At 39.7% G+C, this 24,504-nt stretch overlaps 2 protein-coding genes across 5 annotated transcripts in view; one reads left to right on the plus strand and one right to left on the minus strand.

The window, feature by feature from the left end:
- COG4 (component of oligomeric golgi complex 4) overlaps positions 1-5,331 on the minus strand; it is a 31,624-nt gene extending 26,293 nt beyond the window's left edge. For both annotated transcript variants that reach the window (XM_080643481.1, XM_080643480.1), the window contains exons 1-4: positions 5,156-5,331; positions 3,481-3,563; positions 2,648-2,762; positions 335-509 (exon numbers count right to left, since the gene is read on the minus strand). In XM_080643481.1, coding sequence (XP_080499607.1) covers positions 335-509; positions 2,648-2,762; positions 3,481-3,563; positions 5,156-5,326 — 544 coding nt within the window. In that variant the 5' untranslated portion in view covers positions 5,327-5,331. The remainder of the gene's footprint in view (positions 1-334; positions 510-2,647; positions 2,763-3,480; positions 3,564-5,155) is intronic.
- Positions 4,952-24,504, plus strand: part of SF3B3 (splicing factor 3b subunit 3) — a 45,894-nt gene continuing 26,341 nt past the window's right edge. The window contains exons 1-10 of one of the 3 annotated variants that reach the window (XM_080643479.1): positions 4,952-5,478; positions 10,428-10,565; positions 11,757-12,083; positions 12,810-12,982; positions 13,500-13,641; positions 14,345-14,457; positions 17,578-17,715; positions 17,852-17,955; positions 20,173-20,338; positions 22,661-22,756. In XM_080643479.1, the coding sequence (XP_080499605.1) occupies positions 10,496-10,565; positions 11,757-12,083; positions 12,810-12,982; positions 13,500-13,641; positions 14,345-14,457; positions 17,578-17,715; positions 17,852-17,955; positions 20,173-20,338; positions 22,661-22,756 (1,329 nt within the window). In that variant the 5' untranslated portion in view covers positions 4,952-5,478; positions 10,428-10,495. Of the gene's footprint in view, positions 5,479-5,576; positions 5,901-10,427; positions 10,566-11,756; positions 12,084-12,809; positions 12,983-13,499; positions 13,642-14,344; positions 14,458-17,577; positions 17,716-17,851; positions 17,956-20,172; positions 20,339-22,660; positions 22,757-24,504 lie in introns of those variants that run through there. The other 2 variants (XM_080643477.1, XM_080643478.1) reach the window with 2 other exon arrangements.

Below are 24,504 nucleotides of genomic sequence, written 5' to 3' on the forward strand. Positions count from 1 at the left end.
GGCTCTACAGCAACGGCTGTCAACCTGTGGGTCACAACCACAGGTTGAAAACCGGCTAGCAGGGTCGCCTAAGACCATTATGATTCATTAACAGTAGCAAAATTACAGTTATGAAGTAGCAACAAAATAATTTTATGGTTGGGGGTCACCACAACATGAGGAACTGTATTAAAGGGTCGCGGCATTAGGAAGATTGAGAACCACTGCCATAGAGGATCTATTGCCAGACAAAAAAATTTCCTAACAATAGATGCCCTTCTCCTGCTTGAGTGTGCTTAGTTCAGATCACAGATGCTTATAAGTTAACTAGAAATCAATAGTTCGGGATGCTGACCTTCTTTCCCCTGTCGGCTGAGCTCGATGACTGACTTGTCCAGGCACAAGTAGCGATGAATGTGGGCTGCAGCCTGCTCATAATCTTCATTCCTCAAAGCAGTCTGAACTCCATCCATGCAGAACTTCAGGTCCAAGATATCATCAGCTCTCTGAATAGCTTGATACAGGCGGTTCTGCAAAAAGACTTGGTGCTCAGCAACAATGTCCTATTCTTTCAAAAACATCTCTTCAGAAGATAGAAAGATTCAGGGACTGAATCTGGTTAACCATAGGTCCTTTTCAGTTCTCACTGGGAAATTAAAAACACTACCACTTACAAAACTGTTATTGCTAATGATCAAGACCACTGACAAGTATCATGCAATTTAATTTATGTGACCAGATCATTCAACTAACGGAAGCAAGCACAGGGTTAATCCATATTTTCTTTCCTTTTTTTTTTAAAGCTTTTTTTTTTTTTTTCCACACCAAGCAAACAGCTTTTATTTTTTATTTTTTTTATTTACTGACTTTTAGAGAAAGAGAGGAAGGGGAAGAGAGAGAGCGAGAGGTGATTTGTTGTTTCACCTATTTATGCATTCACTGGTTGATTCTTGTATGTGTCCTGAACAGGGATTGAACCTGCAACCTTAGTGTATGGGACAAGGCCCTAACCAACTGAGCTACCCAGCCAGGGTAATAATCCATATTTATATCTGGCTTACATTTGACATTTTTGAAACGTGACATTGTAAACCAAGTTATAAAGTAAATGAAAAATGTAGGAAACTAATTTTCTACTAGAATGAGCAAGAATGTTTAAAAATAACCTTTAACATGTGAGTTGGTGGCTATGAGGCTTAGTTTTTTGGAAAGTTATTTTTACAGAATCTGAACACACAGATCAGGAAAAGTTATACTATTTCACAGGGCAAACCAAGGCTGGGGATGATTTGTTCAAGAGCTCAGACTCTGCTATTCTGTTCAATACAGAAGCCACTAACCAGAGAACTTGAAATGTGGCTAGTCCAAATTAAGGAGTATATGTATAAAATATACACTGGATTTAAAATATCTCATTATTACAATTTTATAGAAATTACATAGTATTTAAATGGTATGATGGATATGAGTTAAAACATATTTCAAAAATGATTTTCACCTATTTGTTTCACTTTTTAAAAATGGCTACTAGAAAATTTCAAAGTACATATGTGGTTGGTATTAAATATCTGCTTTTCTAATCTGAATCATTTTTATTTCATTTTCTTGTCTAATTGCCCTGGCTAGAACCTCCAGTGTGATAGTGAAGAGAAGCAGCAAGAGGTGACATCTTTGTTGTTTCTAATCTGAGGGGGGAAGCAACCAGTCTTTTACCAATAAGTATATTATCTGTGGGCTTTTCATAGATGCCCTTTATCAGGCTGAGTAAGTTCCTTTCTATTCCAAGTATTTTGAGTGTTTTGATAAGGAGTGTTAAATTTTGTAAAATACTTTTTTTAGTCTATAAGATGATCATGTGTATTTTGTCTTTTCCTATTGATATATTACATTAATTTTCATATGTGAAATCAACTCTCCATTCTGGAGATAAATCCCACTTGCACATAGTATGGACCTTTTTATATGTTGCTGGATTCTGTTTGCTAATGTTGTTGAGAATGTCTGTCTATATTCATAAGAGCAATTGGTCTGGAGTTTTCTTTTGTTTTTTTTTATTTTTAAATATATTTTATTGATTTTTTTTTAAAATATATTTTATTGATATTTTTACAGAGAGGAAGGGAGAGGGATAGAGAGTTAGAAACATCGATGAGAGAGAAACATCGATCAGCTGCCTCCTGCACACCCCCCACTGGGGATGTGCCCACAACCCAGGCACATGCCCCTGACCGGAATCAAACCTGGGACCTTTCAGTCCGCAGGCTGACGCTCTATCCACTGAGCCAAACCGGTCTCGGCTATTGATTTTTTAAAATATATTTTATTGATATTTTACAGAGATGAAGGGAGAGGGATAGAGAGTTAGAAACATCGATGAGAGAGAAACATCGATCAGCTGCCTCCTGCACACCCCCTACTGGGGATGTGCCTGCAACCAAGGTACATGCCCTTGATCAGAATCGAACCTGGGACCCTTGAGTCCGCAGGCCGACGCTCTATCCACTGAGCCAAACCGGTTAGGGCTGGAGTTTTCTTTTGTTATGATACCTTTGTCTGATTTTGGTATCTTACATTAGATTTCTATTGGATAGTGCTGCTCTAATTTCTAGTGTGGTGGCTTTTCTACTGTCTTCTACTAACTCAAACATCAACACCATAATGGGATTACCTTAGCCAGGTCAAGCTGACGAACTTTGCTGGACACATTCTCAGCTAGGTTGCAGGTAAAGGTGATCATTCCAGCTAGCTGCTTTGCATCACCTTCAATCAACTGCAGGTTGGGGCTGGAGATACACATTGTCAGCACACATGTATGCACAGGGGCAGAAGGCAGTAGTAAGAGATGGGAAAAATCTTTTTTGCAGATGGAGACTAGGTCTTTCTACTTCTTTTGTTCCTCCCCACAATTCTTAGCTTAAATCACTCTATTAACAGTTTTTCCGCCCAAGCGTGTTTTACTGTAAACTCAGGCCTATATTTTAAAGACACCCTTAAATAGGTACTGTCAAAGAATTAGAGAACAGATTCTCTCAACTGTTTTTTTCTCTCTTTATTTTCCCCCCATCACAATTTACCTTCCCTATACCCTCTTCAAGTGAGCATAAAATGTATTAACCAACAATCTGAGAGGATAATATCAAAAAGCAATTTTTATGACTATCAAATACACGTTTGTAAGAACAGCAGTTCTCAAACTTGAGTCATGCACCAGAGCCTCTTGGCATGCTTATTGAAAAACAGATTCCTGAACCCCCACCCCAGAGTTTCTGATTCAGTAGGTTTGGGGTGGGGCCCTAGAATCTGTATTTCCAACAAGTTTCCAAGTGATGTTGCTAATATTGGTTCTGCTGGTCAAGGACACTTTGAAAACCCTTAGGTGTTCACTTTACCTTGAAATAATGCTCCTGTTTCACACTCAACTGGCATTTTATAACAGATAGGAAAAATAATGTATCCAGTGGACCCTGCTATAGAATAACTCTTGCTGAGATGAAGACTCACCCCATTCGATGGAGAGTGACCATTTTACTTTCAATGGTGTTTTGCTGTTCCAAAAGAGCATCCAGCTCTCTTTCCACCACTTTCTGAAACACACAGAAGCATCCTGTCATTGGAATGCTCAGAAGGAATCCGAAGAGTTACCTAACCCAACCACTTGGCTGAAGGATGAATGCCATTTCAAATGTCGTCTTTCCTTCCACTAAACTCCCCCAGGATATTAACAAACAATACTTAATTTTTGCAATTACCACACTGCATAATGATCATTATGTATATCTTATTTCATCTAATAGATGAACACCACAAAGGTGAGAACAGATCTCTATTCAATATTAGCATAGTGCCTAACACAGGAAAGCTTTTAAAATATAATGGCTAAACAAACCAAAATTCCAGAGTGGCAGCTACAGAAAGTCTCTTCCTAGTGTATAATTCTCTCTCAGCCACGCCACTTACTGCATTGCCTCAATTAATGTAACTTTCTTATGCGTGAGTTTCTTCACCCGTAAAATAGGAATAGTAATCCATATCTCATGGGACTGTTGTGGGAGCCAAACAAGATAACAATCATAAAGTATGTGGCTTATGGTTCAACAACAGCTATTAATATTAGCTATGCATGTCTGTGAGAATAGTCCAGTAGGATGGAGACGGAAATTTCACCTTGACAGTTATCAAGTACAAATTCAGAACTAACACTGTTCTGTCTGTAAGACTGACTGAATTTTCTCCCAAAGAACCAATTGACTCAATGAATGCAAGCTTAAAACCTATCAGGAACTGCTAGAGCTGGTGCAAGTTAATACTTGAAAATGTTAAAAATGTCAATAACTCCTCCCTCAACTACCCCCCCCACCCCCCCGCCCAAGACTGAAACTGCCTTTTGTGCTCAACCTTATTTAAATGTTTGGTTTTAGGGAACAGCTACTAAACTGTTAGATCAGGGCTTAAATCTTTTTCTTTTGAGCGGCAAGGAACCCAACTGACATTTAAAAATGCATTGACAGCATCAGGTTGCCACAGAAAAGTTAGAGGCAGGAAGGGAGGTAAAACGCCATGAGCTGAAAGGAATCCGGGCGAGAATAGAGTCCACGCCCCTCACCTGACACATGCCAGGGGTACAAGAGAGGAAGTGACTTGTGCAAGATTAGGCAGTTGTGCATGGCTCTTAAAACCTCAAGCTTCTACAAAGCTCTGCATGAAACGCTTAAATTACACCTCCCCAAATCAAGAGGAAGCTTTAAAAGGCGTCACCTTTATTTGTAATGACTGCAGGCTTCAATGAGATAACAGGGTGAAAACATTTCATGGTTTTAAAACTGCTAAGCTAATGCAAGAAAACCTTTATTCTTATTTTGAGAACCAGGCGAATTGGCATATACTCTCAATCTAACTTGAATCCCGCGGAGAGCAGGAGACACTTAGTCTTAAAGGGAAATCAATGGGGGGTGGGGCGGTACGCCCAGATAACAGGGAAAACAAGCTTGGGGCATCAGACTGAGTGAAGGGAGATGGCAGGTCCCAAGAACCACTCAACTACATTTCTGCTTCTCCAGTAGGTGCTTTTTCGTTTCCCTCGGCAAGAAGAGAGCTTCCCACAGCCCAGATTTCCCGACTGACGGCTCCTACGCCCACTACCCCTGGATGCTCCAGGAAAAAGGCTCAGCCCTCCCACCTCCTCGCCGCAGAGCCGTTCGTACACAGCCTCCAGCTCCTGCAGCTCCGTCAGGGAGCGAATGAGCTCGGTGGAGATTTCGGAGCAACGGCCTCCTCCCACTCCCTCAGGCGGCGGAGGCGCCCCTAACAGCTTCTGAGGGGAATTGAGGTCCGCCATCTTTGTTCCCATTCCGTGTTTCCGGCCCCGCGAGGCCCCTCTCCTCGTTGGCGCGCGGGTGTTTGGGGCTGCCTCCGGAAGTGCCCGAGAAACTGATTTTTTAAATGTTTACTTTAAAAAGTCTTTTCATGTTCTAGTCTTCTGGAAAAAGCGACAGTCATAAGGTATGTTTAAATAATTTCCAATACGGGGTGGCTGCAAGACCGGTGCGTTAAAAAAATAGATATACATCCTTTAGGCGCCGGTGGGGCCTTTTCCCACCGCGCGCTAACCGGAAGGTCCTCATCTTGAGAGCTAATGGCGGGTGCCGGCGTGTCGGCGTTGGCGGTGGCTTAGGCCTTGAAGGAAGTCTGCATCCGTTGGATATCTACACCATCTTCCCGGCTGCAGGGTAAAGAATCAGCCCTCCGTCTTCCCCCGGCCCAAAGAGGCGTAGAGCGGCCATATAGCAGTGTGCACCGGTTTTCGGTAGGGGGTCTCTGCGGCAGCCGAGGTCAGGGGATTCGGGCAAGAAACGAGAGGTCGACAGGAACGCTTGGGACGTGAAAACGGCTACTAGGAATTATTCCTTGTTTCTGTCTACAAGGTGGGAAAGAGACCTGGCTAAAAATAAGCCTGTAGGGATTGCCTAGCTTTTAGGCCCTGGTGCTCTTTGGATTTGGGGGTGGTGTGAGGAAGGGCGGGAGGGAGGTCTCCTCCTGGAGACAGTAAACACTTGTGCTCGAAGGTGGGGGAAAAAACCCAACGTATTGAAAAGAGTAAATAACGGAAACAGTCTTTGGCGCTAAGACCCTGTTTTGAATTGCATTTGGGTACTTGGTCATCGTGTTTCCTCCTCTGATACTCCGCTTTTATCATTTGCAAAATGGGCAATGATGTCGACCTTGAAGACTGCAGAGTGTAAGGACGACGACGTTCATTTGGCACATGAGAAGGGATGGAGTGAGCAATTTCTAGTGATCAGACTGGAGAGGGAGGTGCGGGAAGTCACAAAATTTACCGGGTTTTAGCCCGTGATGGTTCCTGGTGCATCATATTGCAGTTTTAGGCTGATCTTCCTCCGAAATGCACCTTTCTCCATTGCCCAGATAAAAGAATAGGTTTGGGGAAAGTGAATCCCAAGGATGGGAATGGATGGGGTCAGTTACGAAGGAACTTGAAAGTAGGCTGGGTTCTTCATCTGTAAATAAAAAGCAGCCTGGAGGGGGCTTTTCTGGGGGGATCAAAAGTGGCTGTGGTTTCCTCTGCCGGTTATAAAAACAACACAAAAACAATTTTTTACCTTTAATATGGTTAATCTTATAGCATGGATCACGTTAACAATAACGTGATAGGGGTTTCATTGTGAAATTTGTTGTTGATAACTGCAACATTGAAATTGTTTCAATGAAGTTTTATGACCAGAGGAAGATGCCAGTGTGAACAGATACTTTCGTATTTTTAAGAATTATGATCGCTACTTTTTAAAAATATATATATTTTTTTATTAATTTCATAGGGGAACATCAATGATGATTGGGAATCATTGACTGGCCGTCTCCTGCACCATCCGGCAACCCGGGCATGTGCCCTTGACCAGAATTGAACCAGGGACCCTTCAGTCTTCAGGCTGAGGCTCTAGCCACTAAGCCAAACTGGCCAGGGCACTTTTTAAAAAAATATATATATTTTATTAATTTTTTACAGAGAGGAAGGGAGAGGGATAGAGAGTTAGAAACATCGATGAGAGAGAAGCATCGATCAGCTGCCTCCTGCACACCCTCTACTGGGGATGTGCCTGCAACCAAGGTACATGCCCTTGACCGGAATCGAACCTGGGACCCTTGAGTCTGCAGGTTGACGCTCTATCCACTGAGCCAAACCAGTTAGGGAACACTTTTCAATTGAGAGCAATTACAATGTATTTTCTGCCTATATTTATCTGACTTTAAGCTGAGCACAACTTTCCCTGGAACTTGCCCAATGTCTAAGCCCGTGTGTGTGTGTGTGTGTGTGTGTGTGTGTGTGTGTGTGTGTGTCCGTGTGTCCGTCCGTGTGTCCCTCCCGCCCCTCCCCCCCCATGTCTTTGGCCATGTGTTTACTCTTTTTCTTTTTTTTTTCTTTTTTTTTTTAAATATATATTTTATTGATATTTTTACAGAGAGGAAGGGAGAGGGATAGAGAGCTAGAAACATCGATGAGAGAGAAACATCGATCAGCTGCCTCCTGCACACCCCCTACTGGGGATGTGCCCGCAACCAAGGTACATGCCCTTGACTGGAATCGAACCCGGGACCCTTCAGTCCGCAGGCTGACGCTCTATCCACTGAGCCAAACCGGTTTTGGCATGTGTTTACTCTTTTTCTTTCAGGTCATTTTCTCAACTCCCTTCTTTCACCTCAGATCTTTTCCTCTTTCCCTGTGATTCTGGAAGAACATTAAAGATGTTCCTTAGTTTCAAGTAGGAAAATTTATATCCATTTCCAGTTTGGAGCATTTATCCTTTTCTGTCTTAGTCACCCTGACCAGAAATGATTATGTATAAAGACATTTATTTTTTATCACTTAAAACAAACTTAGGATGCCAGTTACACAGGATTTCTCAAGTTCCCCTGGTTTTGTCTCTAAATAACAGGTATAAAATAACTCAGGCCCTAACTTGTTTGGCTCAGTGGATAGAGCATTGGCCTGTGGATTGAAGGGTCCCAGGTTCCATTCCAGTCAAGGGCATGTACCGTGGTTGCGGGCACATCCCCAGTAGAGGATGTGTAGAAGGCAGCTGATGGATGTTTCTCTCTCATCGATGTTTCTAACTATCTCTCTACCTTTTTTTCTGTAAAAAATCAAAAAAATATATTTAAAAAAAACTCAGTTTTTCAGCAGTAACTGTATAGGTGTAGTTTTGGTAATTCTTTTATGGTAGAAGTAAGTTTGCAGCCTTAAGTCCTTTCTATCTACCTACCTATCTATCTATCTATCTAAAAGCCTGAATGACCAGTCGCTATGACGCCCACTGACCACCAGGGGACAGATGCTCAACGCACAGGATCGGGCTCCCTCCTGTCTGGATCATGCCTTCGGGGATTGGGTTCCCTACTGTCTGGATCGGTCCTGCGGGGATCAGGCCGAAACCGCTATCGGACATCCCCCGAGGGGTCCTGGGTTGCAAGAGGGCGCAGGCCAGGCTGAGGGACCCCATTGGGCACCGGGCCTCTAGTCCTATATAATAAAAGGCTAACATGTAAATTGTCCCCTCGATAGGGAGTTCAACCTGGAATTTGACCAGGGGGCGGGGCTGGCTGGCCAACCGCCTGTGGCCCCGCCCCCTGCCGGCCCCACTCCCAATTGCCCCTCCTTGGGGCGGGGCGGCCCGCCAACTGCTGCTGCCCCCTCTCCCCACCTTGCACGAATTTGTGCACCGAGCCTCTAGTCTATATATGTGTGTGTGTGTGTGTGTGTGTGTGTGTGTGTGTGTGTGTGTATATATATATATATATATATATATATATATATATATATGGCTAACATGCAAAGTGTCCCCTTGGGGAGTTTGACCGTGAGTTCAATTGCTCACTATGTGTGCTGACCACCAGGGGTTGGCACGGAAAGGAAGGTCCCAGCCAGTAGCTGGCAGCCGGAAGGCCTCAATCGGCCCTGATAGTATGGTGATTAAAAACCCCCTTCATTGTACTTCTTTAGGGAGGCCTTCTGAAGTGGCAGGAATTTGGTTTTGTTTTAAAACAGTTTTAAGTGATTTTAAATCCTAATCACTCCTCAGGCATAGAGCTATAGAAGAGATGCAAGTGAGAACTACCCTAAGTAAGTTACTAATTTTTATATGTTAGATGATCACAGAGGTCTAGTTATAGTGAAATAGGGACTCGTACATTCTTGGGAATTTAATTGGTGAGTTTTTTTTAAAGTTAATTGGCCACTATTCAATTTTCAGTTGTATGAATCCTTCAATCCAGCAATTTCACTTCTTTGAATTAATGGTAGAGATATATTCATGCACATATAAATGACCTACATATGAGTTTTCTTTACAGCAGTACTCATAATAGCAAGAGATTGGAAACAACCTAAATGTTTATCAGCAGGGTATTGGCTAAATGAATTCTAATATACCCATTCAGTGAAATAAACCTAAATGTTTATCAGCAGGGTATTGGCTAAATGAATTCTAATATACCCATTCAGTGCAATACTCCGCAAGTGTAAAATAAAAATGAGAAAACCCTTTTTAGTTATCTCCACGATAGATAAATTGCAGTATAAAGTGAGTGTACAATATATAGTGCCCAACCTTTACTTTTAAAAAATGAGATAAATTGGGTAAAAAAAAAAAAAAAAAAAAAAAAGCCGAAACCGGTTTGGCTCAGTGGATAGAGCGTCGGCCTGCGGACTGAAGGGTCCCGGGTTCGATTCCGGTCAAGGGCACGTACCCTGGTTGCGGGCACATCCCCAGTAGGAGGTGTGCAGGAGGCAGCTGATCGATGTTTCTCTCTCATCGATGTTTCTGGCTCTCTATCCCTCTCCCTTCCTCTCTGTAAAAAATCAATAAAATATATTAAAAAAAAAATTGGGTAAAAAATGAGATAAAATACAGTACATTTTTGCTTCATACACAAAATATTTGGAAGGACAGGATAGCTATAACTGTTGATTTCCCCAGGGAGGAGAGCTGAGTGGTTAGGGAATGAGAGGGTGGAGGGCTTTTAGCTGTGCTTTTGTGTTCTGAGCCTTGTGAACACATACCCTGTTCAACTACAAGTAAAAGTAGACCTACTTGGTTTCTGTGACGAAAGAAAATATACGGTGTTACATGAATGGTTCAGATCCTAGCTACCAACATTTTTACCACTTGTGATGTGACCTCGGACATCCGATTTAATTTCTTAGCCTTAATTTCCTCACCTACAAAGTGAATTTTAATATTAAGTACTTTATAGGTTTCTTGTGAGATTAGAGGCAAAGAGTATATAATGTCTGGTGAATAGAAGGCACTCTAATTGTGAATATATTGTTCCCCCATAGTCCTTACTGTACTCTTTATGCTGCCTGCAACCAGAACTTCCTGTATAGAAATAAACAATTTCCCAGTTGAAATTTTTCTGTTTTTGTGTGCTCTTAGCTTGCTTTGACTTGGTGTAATCAACGCTTGGATTGTGGAGTGGTGGGTTACTCAGTGGTGGTGTCACCATGTTCCTGTACAACTTGACCTTGCAGCGAGCCACTGGTATCAGCTTTGCCATTCATGGCAACTTCTCTGGTAAGTTGTCCAGTTAACTATCTTTCTGAATATAATATTTTTTAATATTACTAGTTTTATGCCTTATATTTTTTAGATTTGAAAATTATAGGAAATTTTTAATCATTAGAGAACATTCATTTCTAAAATGCTTTATAGCTTCCAAAGCACTTTGGAGTACTTTATTTTATCTGATACCCAAATGACCTTTGGCAAGTAAGGTGGCTCCTGATAAGTGGTGGCATTGAGCAATGAGAATGGATTGGGATGGGTGAGAGTGGGATATAAGATAGGATAGGAAGCCATTAAGATAGTGAAGACCTGACAACGGGGATAGAAAGAAAGTAAAGAATATGAGTTTCCAAACTCGGTGGCAGAGAAAATGATAGTAATATTAAAGCAGGTTAGTTAAGACCAAAGAGAGAGTTTGGGTAAAGAAGAACTTAGTTATTTTAAACATTTAGTTTAAAGGCGATGACAATTCATCCAGGTAGAATTATGTTGACTAGTCTGCATTTGGAGGTATTGATAGCAGTTATGAGGGCAAGTGAACTTTTTTAGATGAGTTTAGAAATAAACAGTATATTTTAGATGACAGTTTTTAAAGTTCTTTAAGATATTGCATCAAACTGCACAAAATATTAATATGATTTCTTAGAACAATAGCCTTAAAGAGGGACTAGAAAGAGACTTTCGAATTTTTTTTTTTTAAATATATTTTATTGATATCTTACAGAGAGGAAGGGAGAGGGATAGAGAGCTAGAAACATTGATGAGAGAGAAACATCGATCAGCTGCCTCCTGCACACCCCCTACTGGGGATGTGCCCGCAACCAAGGTACATGCCCTTGACCAGAATCGAACCTGGGACCCTTCAGTCCGCAGGCCGACACTCTATCCACTGAGCCAAACCAGCTAGGGCGACTTTCGAAATTTTTAATCTTATGATGCTAAGCATACATTAATACCATTTATGGACAGAGCTCAGTTATGCAGATTGATGGCAAATGTTAGAAAAATAAAAAGTTTCTAAGAAGTAACTTGTGTCACCACTTAAAAAAACGTTTGATGCCATTTTTGTTAGAGTATTTCAGTTTAAATGAAATAAATTAATTTCAAATACTGAGCCCCCAACCCATTTAATTATATCTGTGTTACGTGGCATTTTTAGTAGTTCGGAGTTTTCATGATCTTTATTTTTTGGCAATCTAGGAACCAAACAACAGGAAATTGTTGTTTCTCGTGGGAAGATCTTGGAGCTGCTTCGCCCGGATCCCAACACTGGCAAAGTACACACCCTACTAACTGTGGAAGTATTTGGTGTTATTCGGTCACTCATGGCCTTTAGGCTGACAGGTGGCACCAAAGACTACATTGTGGTTGGCAGTGATTCGGGTCGGATTGTTATCCTGGAATACCAACCATCTAAGAATATGTTTGAGAAAATTCACCAAGAGACCTTTGGCAAGAGTGGATGCCGCCGTATTGTTCCTGGCCAGTTCTTAGCTGTGGATCCCAAAGGGCGAGCTGTTATGATTAGTGAGTGACTTGCTCTGTTGAATGCATCTCTGACTATTATAGATGCTCAGTTTAGGATAACAATGCTATGATCTTGGCAGTGTGCTAATAAATCATAACTGGGTAAAGTTTGGATCATATGTCCATGGTTTAAAGTTGCTTTCCCTTTTAAAACATGGAGAAAGTCTTAACATACCTTATCTACTTCCTGTCTAGTTGGAACTAACTATTTTTATATTTCTTGCTTTATCTGTAGCAAAAAGACTACAGTGAAATGATTTTAAGTTCTTAGGCAATGAATGTGGTTGCCTTCATCAGCCTGAAGTGATGATTCACATTCATGTCTCTTCTCTGACAAATCTCTTGAAGACAATTCTGTGTATCTGATCAGGCCTCTAGAGGGCAGCCCTCTCTGACCAGTCACGAAATCACTAGATCTAGCTGGAAGAAGAAAGGTGGCAATTTTATGAATGATTGTTTAGTTTCCCAATATCATTAAATCTAGGGCACACTAAAAATTTTTGAAGAATTAATGGGATATTATGATCCCTATTAGGAATAAGATGGGTAAAATGATGCTGTTCTCTATTTTAATGATAGAAAGCAAATCCCAAGTTAGTATACTTGTAGATTTGGGGCTGGCTGTTAAAGGTTTTTAAAAATAATTCTAATGAGAACTTAGCTGCTCTTTAGGCCCCTCTATTCATTATCTGGAAATCTTGTGTGTTTTGTCTCCTTCAACTACAGGTGCCATTGAAAAACAGAAATTGGTGTATATCTTAAACAGAGATGCTGCAGCCCGGCTTACCATCTCATCTCCCCTGGAAGCCCACAAGGCGAACACTTTAGTATATCATGTGGTTGGAGTAGATGTGGGATTTGAAAATCCAATGTTTGCTTGTCTGGAAATGGATTATGAGGTAATGGGGAGTGTGTGTGTCTTTTTTTTTTTACCCCCAGTTACCTCAGAGCTTTCCTAAGGTGGTTTTTTGTTCATTGGTTGAATCTTCTATCTGTGCTGCTAACAAATCTTTTCCATATTCCAAGTGCCTTACTGAAATTAGGAATGTTTCAGAGCTTACCTGATTATATAATAGCACTTTGCTCTGATTTGAATAATCTCCCTTTGGAAACAGGGAATTTATTGAAAAAAACTGCCTGAAAAAGAAGATAAAACTGTTTTGGGGGTATTTTTTTCCACAGAGAAAGTGAAAGATGGAAGGCAGTATCCTCTAGATGAGAGAACCTTGCTCCCAGAATTAGGAGGCCTGGGTTCTTGTTCCAGCTTTACCATTACCTAGTAGTAGTGTGATGGCAAACCATTTAGCATCTATGGACTGTTGCTTCCTTGTTTGTAAAATGGAAGAATCCTGATGTCCTTTAAAAGTTTGATTTTATGGTATTGATTAGTCTTTGTGCTATTGTACTCCACTGTAGGAAGCAGACAATGATCCAACAGGGGAAGCAGCAGCTAACACCCAGCAGACGCTTACTTTCTACGAGTTAGACCTTGGTTTAAATCATGTGGTTCGAAAATACAGTGAACCTTTGGAGGAACATGGCAACTTCCTTATTACAGGTATTTTTCTCTCAGAGCTTCTCTGTACCATTTTGCCTGGTCCATTTTATGCCCAAACTTGGGAGGGTTTACTTAATAGGGTCTGGAAGCTAACTTATAGTAAGCCTGAGTACCTTGTCTATGTTTGGTGTGGTGGTAGCTACTGAAGGATTCTAAGCAGGGAATAATAACCTGGAGATTACAGACATACCTCAGAGATGGGTGCAGGTACAGTCCCAGACCACCACAATAAAGCAAATGTGCAATGACCTGAGTCACATGAATTTGTTTTCCAGTGCATTTAGAAGTTTTGTTTATACTGTAGTTTATTAAGTGTGCAGTGGTATGTCTAAACAGTGTATGTACCTTAATTAAAAATACTTTATTGCTCAAAAAAAAGTTTATTGCTACAAAATGTTAGCCATCATCTGAGTCTTCAGCAAATTGTAATCTTTTTGCTGGTGGGATTGTAGTTCTGAAGCTGAGAACTCAGTTCTGGGTTTGGAGCTAAAAATTTAGATGTATTAGCAGATATCTGAACAGGTTGAGTCACCCAAACTGGGCTCCCATTTTTTTGTAGCATAACTTTCAGGGAAAAGCAAACTTGGAATGTTTCTCAGCTTTAGGCACACTGTACCTTCAGGTTGTGCTAAAGGAGAGAAGGAATTGAAAGCTAAATTCATGGTTATGTCAGATCATTACTAAGTTTTATTTTCTCTGACAGTTCCAGGAGGGTCAGATGGTCCAAGTGGAGTGCTGATCTGCTCTGAAAACTATATCACCTACAAGAACTTTGGTGACCAACCAGATATCCGCTGTCCAATTCCCAGGAGACGGGTAAGGCCTTTGTTTGCCATAAGAGAAGAGATATTTGTGTTAAATGAACTTAATTTTTGTAATTATAGTGTAGTCTCTTAGTCTATCTGTTACCAAGTTTTAGTTTCTTTGTAAATGTTACTTTTAATAAAGCTGGTAAAATATGTTCATAAAAACAAAACAAAATCTCTGAGGAAGGGAATTAAAAACAAAAATTTCCATTTCACAGGAACCTATGAACATGATCAATTTGAAATTTGTTTCTAGTTTGAAGAAGCCAGGCATATTTGTTGGAGATAAATTCTCTCTCATTCTGTTTATCCTTTTCCCCTATTCCAACATACAAAAAACTTTTAAGACTAGGACAGTGTATTTCAATATGCCTTTCACTTTACCAATTAATATTTTGCTGCATTTCCCTTTTCTTATGTTTGTGTATATGTATAAGTGTATGTGCATGCATACAAACTTTTGGGCACTAAATCATTTGAAGATAAGTTGCAGGCACCATGATACTTCACTGCAAGAATCTAAGATGTGGCTCTTAAGAATGAGGACTTTTTTTGTTGTCTAAAATTTTACATGTCTCCTTTTTCCCCATTTGACCCCCCTGCCCCCCAGCCATTCCCACCCCGGGCAAGCCCCCACCACCCCACTGTCTGTGTCCATTGGTTATGCTAATATGCATTCATACAAGTCCTTTGGTTGCTCTCTAACCTCCCCTCCCCTGCCATTTGTCTCTGGATCTCTTCTTGTTCATCAAATTATGTTGATCATTATATCCCACATATGAGTGAGATCATGTGGTATTTATCTTTCTCCGACTGGCTTATTTCGCTTAGCATAATGCTCCTGTTCCATTCATGCTGTTGTAAATGGTAAAAGTCCCCCCCCCCCTTTTTTTTATAGCGGCATAGTATTCCATTGTGTAGATGTACCACAGTTTTTAATCCACTCATCTGCTGGTGGGCACTTAGGTTGTTCAAAATGTTAGCTATTGTAAATTGTGCTGCTATGAACATAGGGGTGCATATATCCTTTCTGATTGGTGTTTCTAGTTTCTTGGGAGGACATTTTTTTATATAACCAAACTACTGATATAATTTACTATTTTATGTAATACAACTAGAGGCCCAGTGCACGAAATTCATGCACTGGTGGTGGGGAAGGGCTGTCCCTCAGCCCGGCCTGTGCCCTCTCGCAGTCCGGGAACCCTCGGGGCATGTCTGACTGATGGCTTAGGCCCGCTCCCTGCATGCCGGCAGTCAGACAGCCTTAGCGGTGCCATGGAGGCAGGAGCCAGCCGTGAGCCTGGGCTTCCCATGTGGGAGCACACTGACCACCAGGGGGCAGCTCCTGCATTGAGCGTCTGCTCCCTGCTGGTCAGTGCGTGTCATAGTGACCAGTCCTTCCCTGTTCTGTCGATTTGCATATTAGCTTTTTATTACATAGGATTATTTTATGTAACGTTCAGTTTCATTGTTCTCCAAAATTCCCTTATAATCTACAGACTTTCAGTCTCCTTTAATTTAGAATATTTTCCTCTCATTTTTGTTTGCTTTTGGTCTTTTAGGATACTGATGTTTTTGAAAAGGCTGGCTGGTTTTCTTGTAGTTTGTCGCATAATTTTTCCCTCATAATTATATCCAGGTTAATATTTTTGGTAGAATTATTCTGTCGGTGGTGATATATTTCCCACTAAGTCATGTTAGGGGCACACAGTGTTGGTTTGTCTCATTATTGGTGATGCTAAATCAATCATTTTGTTACATTGGTGTGTCTCTGCTTTCTTAATCATAAAGGTGCCTTTTTCTTTTAATAATAATTGGTGTGGGATCTGGTGGTGAACTTTGAGACTGCAAATGTCCTTTTCCTTAACATCTCACCCAGTGTTTTTTTCCCCCTTAATCAGCTACTACTTTGGTGGTTGAAAATGGTGTTTTATTGCTCTTAATTTTAACGGTTTACTATGGAAATTATTAAGCATATACAAAGGTAGAATATAATTAACTTCATTGTACCCAAGCTTCAGTAATTTTCAACACATAGTTAATCTTGATTCATCTGATCTTCCTCAATCTCTCCTCTCAGCCTTGGATTAGTTAATTTTTTGATACTAACTTATAGATCCTGGAGTTAAATCTTTTAGGAGTTACTTTCTCTAATACATGGTATCTGAGTAAGAGTCCATCAATTTTAGAAAACCTGAGAAGAAACTTGGTAAGGGGTAGAAAGTAATTTAGTTCAGTTGATAAAACATTTATTGAACATCCTACTGCAGGGCACTGTACTTGGCTTTGGGGCTTCAAAGAAGTATAAAGCATGTTTTGCCCTTGAAAGAGCTTATTTAATGAGAGAAATACAAAATGTTGGAAACAAAAAATCCAAAAATCATAGCCAAGGGAATGCCTCTTAGGAATCAAGGGTTGATGTAGAACAGAGCTGATTATGAATGGCATAGATGGTAAGATGGTAGTGGCATAGATGTGGAAGAGATTTATTTATCCACAGCTGAAATGATTTTTAAAAGTTTGTGTCCCTTTGTGACATTTTTCTTTGGAGGTATTTTTTTTTTTTTTTTTTTTTTTTTTTTTTTTAGTCCTAACTGGGGGAGTGAGGATATTTTTTTCATTGATTTTTTTTTTTTTTTTTTTTTTTTAGAGCATAGGAGAGGGGAAAGGAGAGAGAGCGAGGGGGTGGTGGGAAGAGAGAAGAGAGAAACATGGATATGAGAGAGAGACATCAATTGGTTGCCTCCCACACACACTCCGACCAGGGGCAGGATTGGCCCGCAACCCAGGTACTCACCCTTGGCCCACGCTCTAACCATTTAGCACGTCAGCCAGGGCTGGAGATGGTTTTTGCCATACTCAGCTAATTAGACTATAGAACGTAATTATGGCTATTTTTTGGTACCCAGGCTTTGTTAGGTATTTTTAACAAACAAGAATTTTTAGATGTTGTGTTTTATTACCATAGCTAGCTGGCTGCTCTGTGTCAGAGGTTACTAGTATATAGAGAGGCTCCAGGTGCCTCTAGGCCTTGGGTAGCTTGTATTCCAGCTGAAATACAGTATAAGGTGCTGAAATACAGTATAAGTACCCATTTCTAAGATGTTGGTTGTATATTTAATTTTGCTAGAATGACCTGGATGACCCTGAAAGAGGAATGATTTTTGTCTGCTCTGCCACCCATAAGACCAAATCGATGTTCTTCTTTTTGGCCCAAACAGAGCAGGGCGATATCTTCAAGATCACTTTGGAGACAGATGAAGATATGGTAAGCAGACCAGGGGGAGACTAAAGTACAGTATTTTATTTGCTACTCTGCTTACGCTGTCTTATGCTGGGCTCCCTTCCATGGCCTAGCTTAGCTTCACTTACCTACACTAGAATTTTTTTTCTTTTCATTCCAGGTTACTGAGATCCGGCTCAAGTATTTTGATACTGTGCCTGTTGCTGCTGCCATGTGTGTGCTTAAAACAGGCTTTCTTTTTGTAGCATCAGAATTTGGAAACCAGTGAGTAACCCTTTTATTCCCCTAGTTTACCCTGGTTACTATAACAATTGCAGGAGGGAGAAGATGTGGCTTTAAGGGCAGGGAGCTTTTCACAAGAATGTTTAGTTTCTTCAAAACAAAAGTTTTGCTCTCCTTTCCCTTTTACATTCTTTCTTTTACTTTTCTCTACTTCAGTGGCTTTGATCTGTACCTGCGGGTGGCTGCATAGCTTTAGAAGGGATCTCCTGAGTTTTTTGCTGGAATAAATATTTATTGAAATACTTAGTATTAAAAAGATGTTCCACAAATACTTTGTTTGTACAAATCTAAAGAGAAGAAAAAGCAAAGTCGTCATAAGGATGTATTATTGAGGTTCCTGCTGTGGGCAGTGGGAACTCACTTCCAGGAGCATCAAGTAAGCAGAGTGCCCCTTAGGTGGCCTGTCTGAAGGTTAATTATTTGTATGCCATAAGCATCTATAGAGGCAAGCGGCGGACCTTTTTTAATTAAATTTAAAATATCCTGGCAGTTAACTGGTCAAGAATACCAGGTCCTCTCTCTTCTGGGTTGAAAGTTACCCCTGGGGCATGAACTCCTCTGTATATCCTGTGGCTCGGGCAACCTCCCACAGGGTAGAGTACTTAGGGCAGAGAGTAGGAAAAAAAGAGGACAATATACAGGTGGGATGCTGTCAGAATGAGATGAGTTTGATCTTGTGAGAAATTATTCATTTCTGTTGCAGCTGAAATTTGGAAGACTGAAGAGTGGTGATTTGGGGCATTAGAAACATGTTGTGGTGTTAGCACATTTAATCCGTGCAACAACCTATTTATTAACCAAACACTAATTTAGCGTTTGCTTATACGTTCTAAGCTGTTTTAAGCACTTTACAAATATGAATGCATAGCATTCCCATTAAGACAGTGCCATTACCCATCACATTTATAATTTAGGGAACTGGGTTACAGAGAATTTAAGAAATTTAATCACAGAACTAAATTGAACTCAAACCCAAACAGTCTGATTCCAAAGTCTCTGTCTTAAGCATAGTGTAGTCTCAAATTGTTTTACTGGATTCAGCCAAAGCAACCTTTCCTGTGATGAAGATAAACTTGTATTCTTTGGTTACTAGACACTGAAGATATCTCGGACAGGTGGTCTTTATCATCTAGGCATCTTGCCTGAATAAGGAGTTCATATTAATATTTGTGTTCTATTTTCTCAAAGCTTTTTGTAAATTGTTCAAGGATAATAACCTTATTTGCTTTTTCATAAAATCTGCTGTTTACCAAAAGTTAAATGCTGAGGTTTATTGAGTATCTTATGTATTTCAGGCACTGATTTAGTCATTCTGCTTCTAAAAAGCTGTATGGGATATTGTTCCAAGTGCTCTGTATTAAAGGTCCGATATATTACTTAAAGAATAAATATGACCAGTAGTTTGTTGTTTTGTTTTCATCGAGCTGCCTCCCTGAAGCTCATTTGCATACTCAACTTATGGTGGCAAATTGTTATAGATTATTCTCAAATTGCTTTCTTTTTTTGTGGTTTGCCTTTGAATCAGTCACTAATAAGCATTATTAGCCATAGGACAGATTTTGTTGCTTACTATCTTTGGATATGTTTGTATTTTGCTTGGGGAACAATACAGTAATATCTGCATACTTCTGCAAGGTCACCAATTCTTGTTTTCAATAGATTTGGCCTGGTTTTTTATTAAATGGCCTGGTTTTTTTATTAAATTGGAATGGTTATAGATTTTCTTTGGATTTGCTGTATCCATATTTCATCTTATTTGACCAACATGATGTTTGTTAGGTGCCATGCACTGTTGTAAGTACTCAGAATTCTTTAGGAAGGCACTATTATTTCATTTTTATAAATGAGGCCAGTGAGGCACTGAGAAGTGAAGTACTAAGCCTGAGGTTATGTGGCTATTGTTAAGGGCAGAGCTGCGATTCAAACCCAAGCACTCTAGTGGAAGCCCAATGCTTTCATTACACTGATTTGAATTCAGTAGACTTAATTTTTTCATTCCTTTTCTATTCTTTAAAAAAAGAGAAAGAGAAAACTACTCAGATAAGCAGAGATTTCAAACTATAGATGTTGACTCAAAAGTTCATGTTATAATTTGGATTAGATATTTATAAAGTGCTTTTATGAGCATTAATGTTGATGTCAAACATTATCTTCAGACAGAAAAAGTTTTTAACTAAAGTTTTGTTTGCTTCTCCCCAGTTACTTATATCAAATTGCACATCTTGGAGATGATGATGAAGAACCTGAGTTTTCATCTGCCATGCCTCTGGAAGAAGGAGACACATTCTTCTTTCAGCCAAGACCGCTCAAAAACCTTGTGCTGGTCGATGAGTTGGACAGCCTTTCTCCCATTTTGTTTTGCCAGGTGTGGGTCTTTCCAGTCACCTCCACAATGAGCAGTGCCAGCTAATTGGTTTTGAATCTGAATGAGTTTAAAGTTTTAACTCCAATTAAATTAAGGGCTAGTCTAAACGCTGGGTTTGTCAGCATATCTGTGGAATCATCAGAGTTCTATAGATAAGGCAGCTTAAGTAGAAGTCCGGGGACTAAACCCATATATAAATTTTTGGGCTTTTTGTTTGTTTAATTATAAAACTCAGGTTCAGTATAAAAATTCAAACCATACAAAAGACTAAAAGTAAAAGTCTCCCCAATCTTTAAAAAAAACAAAAAAACCCTCCACTGAGGCTGTTGCTATTGACAAATGATTGCTTCTAGGCATTTGTCTCTGTGTCTATAAGCTTGCACACATACATAAAACAAACAAAAGTGTGTATTATATTTTTCTTTTTAATATAAACAGGCTCATATACTTCCCAGTATTCTGAAATTGACCTTTTATCACTTAACAGTTTATGAAATACCAATCTTTAATTTTTAACAATCATTTCCTCCTTAAAATATTCCAGAGACACTGGGATCAGTTAGTAACAAGAATTTTTTTATTAAAAATTTTTTTTCATTTTTTAATTTATTTTTTTAGAGAAATATTGATTTGTTGTTCCACGTACTTATGCATTCATTGGTGGATTCTTGTATGTGCCCTGCCTGGGGATCGAACCCACAACTTTGGTATATCAGGACGATGCTCTAATCAACTGAGCTATCAGACCAGGGCCTAGTAACAGCAAGTTTAAAAAAAATTTTTTTTTATTGATTTTTAGAGAGAGAGGAAGGGGGAGAGAGAGAGAGAAACATCAAGGCAGCCCCCTAATGGGGACTGAGTCCACAACCTGGGCATGGGCCCTAACCAGGAATTGAACTGTAACCACTCGGTGCATGGGTCAACACTCAATCACTGAGTCACACTGGCCGGGCGACAAAAACTTTTTAGTCACATCCTAAGGGAGGAACCTGAGGTGGCCCAGGATGTGGATTGCATCCCCTACTACTGGTGTTCAGTTGAGCAGGAATTTTCCCAGGCCTGTGTGTCCTGCATGGTTGGGGTTTGAGTGATTATGAGGGATCCCTTGCCCTGTCTAGTTGATCTTATTTCTAGTGGGAGAGAGGTTTGTTCACTGGATGCTGGGGGAGCAAGTCAGCATTCATGCACTCTTCCTGGTAAAATTGATAATTCTGAAATTAACTGCTTTTTTTTATTTGAGAAAGGGTCAGTCCTCAGGGCAATAGAAAATCAGTATTTTCTAATTTGATTTTTCTCCTTTAATTGAAATTTGAGGAAGTAATTGGGTAAATAGTTTGTAGATCAAGAAAAAAATTAACAGGAAATTTGGGTATCTGTAGCGGGGCTATAAGCATTTTGTGTACCATGAATCTCTTTAGCCTGGTGAGGCATCTGGATCCGCTCTGAATAACTGTAAGTTCACATAGTACGTATAGCCAAGATAGCAAGATACTTTTTAAGTTGTGAAAAAGTAATATATGTGCTTTTTTATTAAGGCTATAAAAAGGTGGTGACTTTAAAATAGGTGAACTAATTATTTTTTAAGAGATCAGTGTGAAAGCCATATACACTCAACTCACATGCTCATCCATGTTAAAATAGGGTGCAATGCCTTACAGACAGTCAAGAGTTTTCATTTAACTGTCCAATTTGACAAAACGACTACAAATGACGGACCTCTTTTCATATATTGATCAAATAATTGTACTGGAAACGAGCAGCTAGTTGTGTGGGATGCCAATATGAGAATATGGCTTCCCCAGTAGGTGTCGAACAACCAGGTGCAGAGCTACCTATTAGTTGGTCAGCTACATCATAGGTGTATCTGTAGATAGGCATCTGTGATCAAATGCAGTCTAACAATACACATTAAAAAAATACAATTTAAAGTAGTGATGAGGGAAATAATTGGAGGTATCTATAAATTTTAATGTTATATGAATAAATGTGACTTTCACTGATGAGAAAGTCACAGATACTGATAAGATTATAGTTTGTATTTTTATTTGGAAGCAAATGCTAAATTTTAGTTGGAAGTTATATAGCACTTCTATCATTAAGTAAAAATCCTTTGCTAACTTAACTAGTACAGCCTTTTTATTGATTGGTAAAACCTGTTTTCCAACTGGTGTGCTTTTTGGAACATTCAGGCTTTTTCTTTCATGTCCCCAAGGCCAGTGGCCAATATATAAGCTTTATAAACTGAAAACTGATTTGCTCACTGAGAATAATCAGGGATCAGTGTGAAAACTTAGCACAAGTAGACTTTCTTTTTCCATGCAGATAGCTGATTTGGCAAATGAAGACACTCCACAGCTGTATGTGGCCTGTGGTCGGGGACCCCGGTCATCTCTGAGAGTCTTGAGGCATGGACTTGAGGTAAGATTGGAGTTACTAGATCATCTGCAGGGTTTGGAAGGAAGCATTGAAAATGTTTTCTCTATTTCCATAAAGTTTAGAGTTTAAATTTCCTGTTCCTTAACATATTAGCACAATAGGCCACATTTTTAAAAAGTGGCAAATGGGGATAAAAGGGAAAGAACGTATCTACTAGTTCCAGGCTCACTAGCCTTAACATGGAAATTAGGAAATCTGCATGGAACATTTTGCTCTTGCTCTTTATTCAGAGTTTCCAGATACTTAACATTTTTTAATTCAGCTTGCAGATACTTAACATTTTCTATTATATTAATACTGTGTGTATGTAATATATAATATATTTTCATTTATTTTTTTTAAAGAGAGAAGAAGGGAGAGAAAGAGAAACTCATTGATCAGCTGCCTCCTGCGTGCCCCATACTGGGGAACCAGCCCACAACCCGGGCATGTGCTCTGACCGGGCATCAAATAGCGACCTCTTGGTGCATGGGTTGATGCTCAACCACTGAGTCACACCAGCCAGGCTACTGTGTATATATTTTTATATCTTATTAAATTTATTCCTTTTTATTATGTGCTTTTAAGTCACATTATACTTAATTTTTTTGCATTTGTCCACCAAAGTGTATGGATCAGAATTTATTTAATGAACCCTTTATTGTTGGGCCTTGTAGGTAACATGGGCATTTAAAATAATCTTCTCAAATCTTACATCTTATTTTCCTGATTCTAGTGTTGACCTTATAGCAAATGCCTGGGACTTTGTTAGTAGTAAAATAAATCTTTATTTTTTTAAGTTTAATTATTTTTCAAAATTTAAACCTCAGAAGTCATATAGCAAAATGTGTATATGTATGTGGATGTGTGTTATTTTTTAAATTTTGCATGTTTCATAAATTTAAAAATTCAAATGTTGAAAAAGCATTGGGAACATTCACTGACCAGAGCAAGGTTATGGCATAGTAGAGAAAGGGCCTTCAGAATATGCACCACTTTAAGGGATCTGAAGAAGAGCCATGTCCATGAGCCACATAAAGAGGGCAGTAGTGTCATCACACGAAGAGCCAGCACAGCAGGACCCTCAGGTCTCCAGAGAGACAGGCCTCAGCGGACCCCACTCAGAAAATCCTCTTGCCCTGGCTGTGCAGGGTGCCTTTTGTGGGCATTTTCCTGAACTCCAAGAGGAAGCAATGAAAATAATCTTTCTGGGCAATTTGCTTTCAGAACTTGGGGTTGGCAAACTATAGGCCCCATTGCCTGTTTTTTTGTAGATTTTTATTGGGATATAGCCAAGATGACCTTGGCTTTGAATTCTGGCTCTACTAGTTAATATCTATTCCTCAGCTTTTGTTCCCTCTTCTGTAAAAATGGGCTTAATGGTACCTGCCGTAAAGGATTGATGCCTAAATTACATAAAATAAATGCATTATAAAGCACTTAGCTCAAGGTCTGGCATATAATTGTTCAGTAAATGTTAGCTATTAATATTACTGTTCAAGGAATTTGACAGATTTTTGACTCAAAATATGCATCAATTCACCAAATTCTCAATGATACCCAATTTAGACACATAATTATTGATTAGTTACTATTCAGTGGATTCTATCGAGCTTCTTGATGAAGGCTAGCATATATGTATTTACAGAGAATTTTGTGTACAGTGTAAGGAATAAAGGACCCAAATTAAGAATTGTTTTTGAGTCCCCTGCCCTTATTACTTTTTTCCACTTCTGCAGAAAAAAAAAATC

The sequence above is a fragment of the Plecotus auritus genome, assembly GCF_963455305.1.
Source record: "Plecotus auritus genome assembly, chromosome: 10".
NCBI classification, from domain to species: Eukaryota; Metazoa; Chordata; class Mammalia; order Chiroptera; family Vespertilionidae; genus Plecotus; species Plecotus auritus.